This window comes from Oryzias melastigma, linkage group LG9 (genome assembly GCF_002922805.2).
Source record: "Oryzias melastigma strain HK-1 linkage group LG9, ASM292280v2, whole genome shotgun sequence".
Classification (NCBI taxonomy): Eukaryota; Metazoa; Chordata; class Actinopteri; order Beloniformes; family Adrianichthyidae; genus Oryzias; species Oryzias melastigma.
In genome coordinates this window covers 32,746,715-32,757,415 of record NC_050520.1, presented here as the reverse complement: position 1 = coordinate 32,757,415, position 10,701 = coordinate 32,746,715, and the positions used below count along the sequence as shown (strand labels likewise).

Here is a 10,701-nt window from a genome sequence, read left to right as displayed (position 1 = left end):
ATTTATAGAGGGTTCACAATTTCAGAAGATCCTGTGTGATTTAAAAGACACATGTTAATGAGATGAAGAAGTTTTTGTGAACTTCATTAGTTTCCTGTTTCGTTTTTGTTTGTTTTTTTTGCACAACGTTATAAAACACAATGTTTCTTTTTTTTTGTCGTTATTCTCTATTCAGTATGTGCGACTGCTGGATAGTACAGAGAGATTAAGTTCATGTTACCCAGCAAACTTTGTTCATTTCTATGATGTGCATTGCTCTAAAAGTAGGGTAAAATTAAGTCCACTTGAATTCAAATAAAAAAAAAATGCTGCACAGACTTTAAAACTTCTTTTATTTTTCTTTCAACTGAACATTTTCGAGAGTTTAAACTGGAGATTCTACGATTAGTTCCACAGATATTGATTGCTTTCTTTGATGTTCATTTAAATTCAGCATCAGTACAGTATGAAAACCTGCAGTACGATGTCCGAGCTATTATTTATTACAGGATGTCAGTCTGACTCGGTGGTGTCACTGCCAGTGCTGTCATCAAGCTTCTCAGCTACAAATTCGGTACAGTTTAACTTTGATCTCAGGGCTCGCTTCCTGCTGTCGAGAAAAAAAAGCATCAATAAATATGTTTTGCTACAAGGAAGAGTCAAAGAAGACATTTATAGTCAGGTATCACCTGCGGTAACAAAACTTTCCACGACCTGGCAGTTTCTCCTGTGGGAAGACAGGAAGATGTCATTTTTGTCATAAACAAACAGAAACAACCTATGCATCATCGCAACATTCAGCTTAAGAACAGCTTTACAGCCTTTTTTTAAGTGTTGTTGAGTTTTATAAGGAACTTAAACATGAACTAAGTTAACACCCTCATTGGAAGATATATAATTCTTTAGCAGAATTTTTTGGATCTAGGAGAAACATGCCACACATCCATGTTCTTGTGTTGTTGATGCCAAATTCTGATCTCTGACCTCTGGCATCAACACAGAACTGCTGCGCACTAGATATTTTCTCTTTTTCTGACCATTCTCTGTAGATGTTAGTGGGCAAAAATCCCAGCAGGACTGTAGTTTCTGAAATACTCACACCAGCCCGTCTGGCACCAACAACTGTGCCACGTTACCAAAATCCCTTTTAGCCTCCCTTCTGATGTTCGGTTTGAACTGCAGCACATCGTCTTGACCATGGCTACAGAATTAACTGCATTTAGTTGCTCCCAAGTGATTGGCTGATTAGAAAATTGCATTAATTAGCAATTAAACAGGCGTACCTTATAAAATGGTCAATGAGTACAATCATTGTTAAACCCCCTCTTAATTACTACTATCATTCCGTTTTCTTGTCAAAACAGAGAACCAAATAGTAAAAAAAAGACAATAGAATAGAAAGAACAGTCATGTGTAATGATAAATGTGACAGAAAAGGTTACTGAAAGACATACAGACAGTCATAGGTAAACAAACAAAGCAATTGACAGCTTGTTCAAACCAAATTTACACAGTCAAAAAAGCTCACTCACTTTAGATCCTTCCACAGCAGAACTGACCGCCGTCTGCTGGGCCGTGCCATAAACCTCACTGGGTTCTGAGCAACAAGAACCACAACTTGCTTTACCTGGACGGTAGGAGACGTACACATTCAAAACATTCTTCAAAACTGTATCTCCATTCACTCTGTAAACCTCTTTCCAGCTGCCCTGTATGCTGAGAAAATGTTCCACTTTGGATGCATTTATGCTCTAACAAGGTATAACTCACTACACATCTGTATTGAAGCTTGCCATATTAGATAAGGGGTTTGATGTTCACCAGTCCTGGCTGCAATAAAAATAGCCCTGGCACATTTTCTATTCGGTAAAGTAGGGCAGTTTTTACTCCTACTGTCAGTTGTGGGACATGGCACAATTTAATGACACCAAGATGCTGTTATTTAGGATTGTGCTCCCTGTAAGGTCCAGCATATACTCAACTTTAGCTGCAGACCCAACGCATTCTTCCCCCCAACTTGTCATATATGGGCGTATGGATAGGGCAGCCTACACATCCCTTCTGACATTTTGGCTGTTCCCATTAAATCAGGGGTCCCCACCCTATGGGCCGCCAACCGGTACTAGTCCGAGGGCCACCTGGTACCAGGCCACAGACAGGGAATACATGCATACGCTAATCAGGGGTACCTAACCCTCGGGATGCAGACTAGAACTGGTACATTAACCAGGTACCAGTGTTGTGTCCGTTATCCAATCCGGTACCGCATCCCAAGGCTTGAGGACCCATGATTTAATGGGAAGAGCCAGCATGTCAAGAAATGACAAGTTGGAGACACCCAAAACATCAAAAAGTGACATGGAGGGGACCCTAACAATACAACCATATATGAGAGAATGCCTTGGCAGACCAGATGCATTTATTGCTCTCATGTTTGTGAGTTTCTTTCATTCTTGAATGGTGTCACGTCCGCTGTCTTGCCCTTAAATGTGCACACACTGTACAGCTTTAAGGCATTTTGAAGATAAAACCCATACGATCTATTCCACCAGACCCTGCAAGATAGGAGGAATTCCTCACAACTCTGACCTTCAGAAGTCCTTTCTCGTGGCTCTTCCACTTCTTCACTGCTTGCACTCTTTTCACTCTAAGAGAAACAGCCTTTGTTATTACATCACCATCTTCACAACATTTCCCTTCTTTTGCTTCCCTTTACCTGATGAGAGTTCAAGTTAAGCTTGCGCAGACGTGTCCTCAGTTGTAGTTGTTCTCCCTTTGACCTCAGCAGCACAAGCTCCAGTTTGTCCGATTTTTCTGTGAGCTCTCGGACACGTGCCCTATACTGATCTTTCTCGTGCAGGAGCAGCCTCACCTCTTCCTGCTTCTGCACCTGCAAAGCCAGAGCCTGAAACAACAAACAGAAGTTGCTATATATGCTGATGAGATTGTCATCTATCTTTCATTACCCGTTCCTCACCTTGTCTCTCTCTTGGATCACTTCCTCCAGTTGTCGCAGAGTTTGCTTGCCCTGCTGACAGTACATCTTGGCATCTCCTTCCAATTGAGTGCAAAGCAGCTCTAGTTCTTCCTTTTCTTCCAGACTCTAAAAAAAAATATGGTGTAAGCAGAAAACAGAAGCTGTTCCCACCTGGACACCACACTCATATTTTTCCAATCTTCCATTGTCCAGTTTTGGTGACTCTGTGTGAATAATTGCCTCGGTTTCCTGTTTTTCCTGACAGGATTTGCACTCAGTGTGGTCTTCCGCTGCTGTACTATCTGCCTCAAATGCATCAAGTTGCTCCCAAATGATTGTCTGATTAGAAACTTTCGTTAATGACAAGTTGAACAGGTGTACCTATCAAAGTGGCCAGTGGGTGTGAACTATAAAATATTGAACTGGAAAGGTTTAAAGGGGATACCAACAATATTGTTGTATTGTCCTCAATTCCTGTTTTGAGACTGTAATTTGCTGTACTTGATTTCTAAATGTATTTTCCCTCTCAAACAATAAAACGTATTTTCATGTTTTTTCTTCACATCTCCTTGTCATAATTTATTCTTGTTCCTCTCCCGCTCCTTCTGTTACTAACCTTGGTTTTTTGCTCCTCTGCTTTATGCAGCTCCCTCCTCAGTCTGAACACTGTGGTGACCAGGTTCATGGGAGCAAAGCTCTCCGGCTTCAGAGTCTGTGTCTCTTTTGGCTTTTCCTCCTTTAGCTCTTCCTTAGGTTGTAACACAGGCTCATCCGGGATTGACGGGCTCTGAAATACGTATATGTTAATGTGTGTCAGTTACTGTGTCATAGAGGCTATAAATAAGCATATTTTCCTATTAAACACTTTAAAAAACTCTTCTCTTCTTAAATATGGTTACAAAATTTTTGCGTTTCAAACTCTTTCAGAGTTCTATTCCAATATATGAAAGGCTTGGTGTCATATTTTTCGGAACGGGCACAAACCGCAATTCCTAATTTCTCCTTCATGATTAATTTAAAATGGTTGGTATGTCTGTGAATTACAAAAAGACACTTCCCATGTTACCACCAAATACGAGACCTTGAATGGTGAAAGTTTAGCTAGTTTTATTTTCAATGTCCAAAAACTCACTTAAAAACTTGCTTAGCGTAGTATGAACATGAGAGTTCTGAATGCGGAAGACCAAAATGTAGCCATGTTTATATGGAATTAGCATGGGAAGTGGTCACTTGAACGCACATTGCAAGGTTGGTGTAAATGTAGCATTAAGCTGCTGTACATTCACTCCTAGCATGTGCTGCACATTCAAGGAAACACTATCTGTGGTTTCATGAATCCTTATTCAGCCGGTGGTGTTACACACTGGACAAGCAGGGTGCAGCAGAGGGGATTCTTCTTATTATATTATTTTGTTTTTTTGTCCACCACCATGGTAGAGGCTTGGTGTGAAGAGTTAAAGCTGTCCAAATCCTGAAAATCTTGCTCCAAACATCATCTTTCACAGCTCTATTCTGATAAATAAAAAACATGGTGCCATATAATTCCGGCCAGGCGCAAACCACAACTAATAATTTCTCCTTCGTGATCATGTTTGCAATGTTTGGCACTTCTGTGTTTTGAAAAGGACGCCATCCACCTGTCACTACCAAATCCAAGTCCCTGATTGGTCAAAGTTCCACTGTTTAGTGATTTCGTAGTCAAAAGCTTAACTGGTAGGACTTTTAGTGCACGATCGATGAACACTTGACTTGTACTTAGAAGACAAAAACTAATTTAAAAACTTGGGTAGGGATGCACAAACGCGAAAGCTCTAAACGCAGAAGCTCATAGACTTGTCATCAAAAGTGGCTGCTTGAATGCAAGTCGATGTGACTGATGTGTATGTTCTTTTACTGTTTAATACTATCAATGTATTGACTGTCATTGTTTGTGTGATGGTTGTACCTTCGCCTCTGGCATAGTTCTCATTGTTTTTCGCTTCCAAAGTCGGGTCTCATTTTCTGCTTTTAGCACAGTGTTCTTCAGACGTTCCACCTGCAATCAAAGATCAAAGCTCCAAACATCCAGGTCATGGTTTAAGGCACACATGTCAAAGTCAAGGCCCCTGGGTCGGATTAGGATAACTATATCTGGCCCTCAAGATCATTTTATTTCATTGTTATTAACATTCGCAGTCTGATGTTATCTTGAGCTCATTTCTAACTTGAATTTTTTTGACAAAATATATTTTATGGAGAATTAAATATTGAAAGTCATTTAAGGTTTAATTTGGTTTATTCTGGAATAATTTTACTGTCTGTTTTATTCATAATTATGTTAAAAAGTTATGTTTTCAAAGTTTTAAAAATTGCCATTCTGCTAGCTTTTTGGACTACTTTGGCATTTACTAAGATTTTTTTGGCTATTTTGGAGTTTAGCCAATTTTTCAGCTGCATGCTAGGTGTTTTGGCTAACCTAAGCTTTATTTTGATTTTAGTTTTTTAGGCTAATTTGGCATTTAGTTAATATTGTAGCTGGCTATTAGCTTCAGCGATTTCAGCTATTAGCTTAAATGATTTCAGCTACCAACTTCAGCTTTTCAGCTATCAGCTTCAGCATTTTTAGCTATCAATTTCAGGATCTTCAGCTATGAGTACTAGCATCTTCAGCGGCCAAATTCAGCTTTCAGCATTCCCACTAGCATTATCGAGGGTAATGCTATATATCTAGTTCATAATTATGTTAAAAAATGACTGTTTTAAAGTTTTAAAAATTAAGTTTTAGAGTGTTCTATAAATATTCATCCTGTTCGGCCCTCGACCTAAGGTGTGTTTTGGATTTTGGCCCCCTGTGCGGCTGAGTTTGATACCCCTGATTTAAGGGGATCCATGTCTGGATGTAGCTGACCTCTATTTGCAGATCTCTGTTAGCCAGTAAGGCGTTGCTCTTCTCCTGGTTCAGAGCATTGATGTCGGCCATCAGGCTGTAGTTGTGATCCCTGAGGTGCTTCACCTCCTCAGTCAGATACTCCCGTTCACTTCGTAACTTCTGAAGACGTTCAGTCAACTTTATCAGCTCACGATCCTTTAGCTTCTGTTGGAAAGACCACGCCTTCTACATGAGACAAGGAACATTTAAAAATCTTATAACCTCTTCTATCCCAACCTGGTTTTTCTGCCAACCTGATCTTCTGCAGCTGAGCAGGCCTGCTGCCGGAGCCTCCTCTCCTCCTGCAGTGCCCTCTGTAAGTGGCTAAGCTCTGACATCAAGAACGCAGTCAACCCAGATTCACCAACCGTGTCTAAACAGAGAACTGAAGGGTCAGGAGTGGAAGCAGCAGAAGAAAACAGGCTGATGGAGAAGCAGACAAACCAATGAGGATGCTGAAGGTCTTGTTGGGCTCCTTTCCAGTAATGCGACTGTAAAGGTTGGGATAATCGAGCTCGAGACTCTCCAGAAAGGCGGTGTAACCTTTCACACCCGTCTTCTGCAGGGTGTCCAGCAGGAACCCTGCAAGTCAGAAACCAGGTGCTATGATGAAGGACGTGAAATGTTGTCTGACTTTTAGTAACTTTAATTGTTTTCAACAACTTACACTTGACAATGTGAAAGAAATGTGTGGCATTCGAAAGTTAAACTTTTGCTGTAAAAAGATAAAAGAATCTCAACACAGTCTGGGTAGACTTCTGATGTAGGATGAAGAAGGGGAAGCAGGTTTCATTTTCTTACACAGATACCTACGTTTTCCAGAGATTGGAAATCTATCAGGTCAGTATGGGCAATGTTTGAGAAAAAAACTTTCTCAATGGGAAAATTAGATGAGGTTATTTTGGAAAAAGTACTGGGTACACTTTATACACGCTCACATAATTTCCGGTTTGATAGCCCCAACTTCACAAAAAGTAATCAACACCAGGGATACAGAGCGCCAGAGAGGTCCTACCGGACTGGATACAGTGTGAGTGCCTCTCGGACTTTTGAAGTTACGTAAAGACTCCGGTGTCCGCACCGCAACCAGACCGATTACAGTGTGAGCCCAGGGTTATACAATACTGTGCATTCAGCAGGGATCAAAGCAAATGTGTATCATGTAGATTAGGACAATCACAAAACACTCTGGTTTACATTTGTCTTACTTCCTGTTTCTAGAGACAAGCTTTCTGACGGAGGGAACATTAGTCATTGCTGTCGCAACTTAAACTTCACACAAACAGCTTGCCGAGATTTTTTTCAGAAAACTCAAATGTTGTTCACCAAACCTCAGAAACGATTGACATGTAGCTTTGAATATTTTGACTGAACAGAATTTTATAGTACATTAATTTTTGAGAGAATAAATATCAAACTTTTTCCAGATTAGTTCAGGTCTTTCAAATCATTTTCAGGCAAAAAATAAAAAAAATAAAAAATAAAAAAGATTGGCCCAGATGATGGTTTCTTTGAATCCTGATTTTAGGTTTGTCTCATTACTGGCCAGGTGAGACAACCAACTGGACATGACCTGTTTGGAAGTACCATTTGGGCTCCTTGCTTGGCCCAGTTCAGGATCCTGTGCCTCCATCAGGTTGCAAAGTTGAACCTGAGTGTGGTACACAACTGCTGTGATGACTAATTATTTGTGCAACATCTAACTTCCTCATTCAGGTAACAAAACTTCATAAACACTCTTGGTTTATTGGTAGATAGATAATTTTACTGTTATCAGCGTTGTGCAGGGGCATAAAACTATTTCATGTCCATGTTTGGTAGGGGTATGCCCTTGTTAGATTACTAGTTTTGTACTTTCATATATAAAAATAGTTGGTTGGTCAAAGTCTCTAATTGTCATTTGACAGTATGCCTTGAAGTCAGGTAATGGGGTTGTTCAATACCTCAGTGTTCTTTGGCAAAAATCACAACATTTCACATACAATCAATTCGTACATCTATAATATAACATCCCCAGTTTTTGATTTTACCATTATGCCTTTTATAACAACGTACCAACTTTTCGTCTCCTGAGAACAAGGGTTGGATCATTGAAGAGCTGCTCTTCATCTTCAGCGGTGATCACCTGGCAGAGACGAAACCACATCAACAAAAATGCCAATTCTGCCACAGGGCAAGATCAGAAAGGAACTGCAGACAACAGGAGGAGAAGCACAAAATGGAGGTCGATGGAGGAAGATCACCTGACACTGGCGGAGGTAAGGTGTGATCCTGGACGGGTCGATGGTTTTGATCAGCAGCATCCTGAAGTCATCAAGCTGAAGCCAGCAGAGATCGTCGTCACATACTCCATCCATTTGGACCTGCTGTTCCTGTTACAGTGTAAGCACTGCACAGCACATAAAGCCGTAGTCAATCTGTGCTGCTTCTCCCTGGTATCTTAATGCTCCAGCTGTTAGTGTCACTTCTTCATTTTAGGCTCCACCCAACCATGGTTCAAACCACCTCTCACCAGTATGTTTACGCAACCGGTTTATGTGATGAAATAAGTTTGCCAACTACCAGCAAATTTTCACCAGTTCAAAAACACAATTTTACTTTTCATCAACTGGATACCGAATGTGCAAATCCAGCTCCCTGCTTCCTGACACTTCTACTGTGGGATTAGTAGCAGCGCCCCAACCTTCCCTCTTTTTCTTTGTATAAACCACTACTTTCCATCACATATGGTTACTTAAACAGAAAGAGGAAGAAGTAAAACCTGAAGGGAAGTTGTGGAAGGACATTGTGGCAACAAGCAGGAAGCATCAGCTGACGGAACCATGACTTTTAGTGACAAAATATACGAAAGTTTGGATGAAATTTGTCTTTATATTCCAGATCGACATTAGACTTGGCTTATTTTAATTTCAGACTCTCATATTTCTGGTCCTTGTTGATCAGATTGTAGTTTTTAATGAACTTAATGCTAACTGAAATAGGTAACAGTCTAAACAATAGAACAAGTGAGATGTCACTCTGTCAGGGTCAATAAAGATATTGCATTATTTTGACTGCTTCATGTAGTACTGATCTTCTTTAGAGGTTCTTTTTTTCAGCCGATCCAAAGAATCTTCTGACCAACATGCCATGACCTTGTTATGTTACTGAATTGTATGGCTGTAACGATTCATTTAAGCAACAATTTGATTAATTATTTGTGGTTGGTGCTACTATTCATAGTCAATATTGGTTCGTATATTGACCTGACCTAAAATCATTCTGGGACATCTTTGGCCGAAAACTTAACCAGTCAAAGATAAATACCTGGTCTTAAAGTTGCTCGTGAAGTTTTCCAGATTTCTTGTATTTCTTCAAGATATTCAAGTGTAAATTAAATATGTGTACAATCAAACAAGTAAACAAGAATTAATGGTCACATATTAGCTTCATAAAGTTCAGAAACTTGTTTTTCCACATCAAAATTATACAAATAGAACATTATTTGTAAAATATTGATTATAAGCGGCTAACTTCATTGGTCGATTCTATTCCATCAACAGCTTACTTCAGACAGATCAATCTGGTCAGATTATAGGTCAAGAAATTAATTAATTTATTGACGGATTAATCATGAACACTTTTACTAAATTGTACTTTTGTCAACTTCCTTAGTCTTTTATAGGGACAAATAAAAATTAATTGAAAATAAAATGTTTCTTTGCTTCATAATGATTATGTGAAAAACATATAAAGCACATTTGAAGTAATTGTATCTCTGGGAGACCATAAAACTGTTTTTTAAGGTAGAGGACAACTTGCAGTATTTAACTCTCTAATCGTCTTTTAACAGAACTGAGGGTTTTTATTGTAAACACAGGAAGATTTTCTTAAGGTTCACATATAGGTGTGAACGAGGATTATAGGACAGATTTCCATTTGTTACTGGAAGAAAATAAGCATTTTAAAAAACAAAGATCAATCATGATGTTTAGCAAAAATCAAACACTCTTGTACTGTTTTTTTCTTTTTTTTTAATGACTTATCAACTTCCTTCTGAAGTTGATCTTAATTTGTCCCCCCAATTAACCCTGTGAAGTCCACTACATCAAAGAATTAACATAAAATTGGATTTTTTAAAATGTATTTGTTTTTCAAAACCCTTTGATAAAACTCAATAAAAGTTTTGGAAAATCATTTGTTTAACTAGATATAGTTTTAATAACCTTAGATGACTGGGTACGTTTTAGCTCACAACAAGGCTAGTTTAAGATGCAAACATTTTGACAAGAGTGTTTACGAAAAATGTAAATTATTTACTCACTAACTCAAAATTCACCCACACATTTTTAACATGGTGTAATTGTGTTCTGAAAAATGTTAACTATCTACAAAGATTGTATTATTTCAATACATATAAAAAAGGGAACAATAGATGATTTATTCTCACCATAAAGTTAAGAAAAATTAGTTAAACTTTTCCCGCCAAAAATGTTTGGGGGATTTCATGGACACAGCCATTTTGAAATGAGCATGAATAGCCTTTCTACTGCCCCTAGTGGAATGATGGCGAACTACAGGGCAGAAAACATGGACCAAATAACATCCAAAGGATTTTTAAGGAAAGGATCAAACTAATTAGATAAGGCTCTCAGAAATGTGTGGATCAAATATAATACCAATAGCTATAAAGAGTTAAATATTTTCTTTGTATCTTTATTGTATTATGACCAGCAACCTGACCTAACTTTGTCTCCACAGAGAATCTACAATGTTAGATGTCAAACAGAGGATCCTTTATCAAAATACTTCATGTTTTACTCAATAAAAATAAATAAATAAACATTTAAAAAATCAA

At 38.7% G+C, this 10,701-nt stretch overlaps 1 protein-coding gene across 5 annotated transcripts; it reads right to left on the bottom strand.

The window, feature by feature from the left end:
• Window positions 1-102: 102 nt before the first annotated feature.
• Window positions 103-8,365, bottom strand: card9 (caspase recruitment domain family, member 9). 5 transcript variants are annotated; one of them, XM_024276276.2, is made up of 13 exons: window positions 8,108-8,365; window positions 7,920-7,989; window positions 6,309-6,446; window positions 6,119-6,237; window positions 5,844-6,050; window positions 4,902-4,991; window positions 3,573-3,743; window positions 2,957-3,082; window positions 2,696-2,884; window positions 2,569-2,626; window positions 1,512-1,606; window positions 669-706; window positions 103-589 (listed from the first exon to the last, which is right to left on the bottom strand). In XM_024276276.2, exons 1-13 carry the CDS (start codon window positions 8,219-8,221, stop codon window positions 493-495), a joined length of 1,512 nt encoding a protein of 503 aa, XP_024132044.1. In that variant the 5' UTR covers window positions 8,222-8,365; the 3' UTR covers window positions 103-492. The 5 variants fall into 5 exon arrangements, with proteins under 5 accessions (XP_024132044.1, XP_024132047.1, XP_024132046.1 ...); XM_024276279.2 differs by having other exon boundaries at window positions 1,512-1,576; XM_024276278.2 differs by having other exon boundaries at window positions 5,844-6,029.
• Between the last annotated feature and the right edge of the window lie 2,336 nt (window positions 8,366-10,701).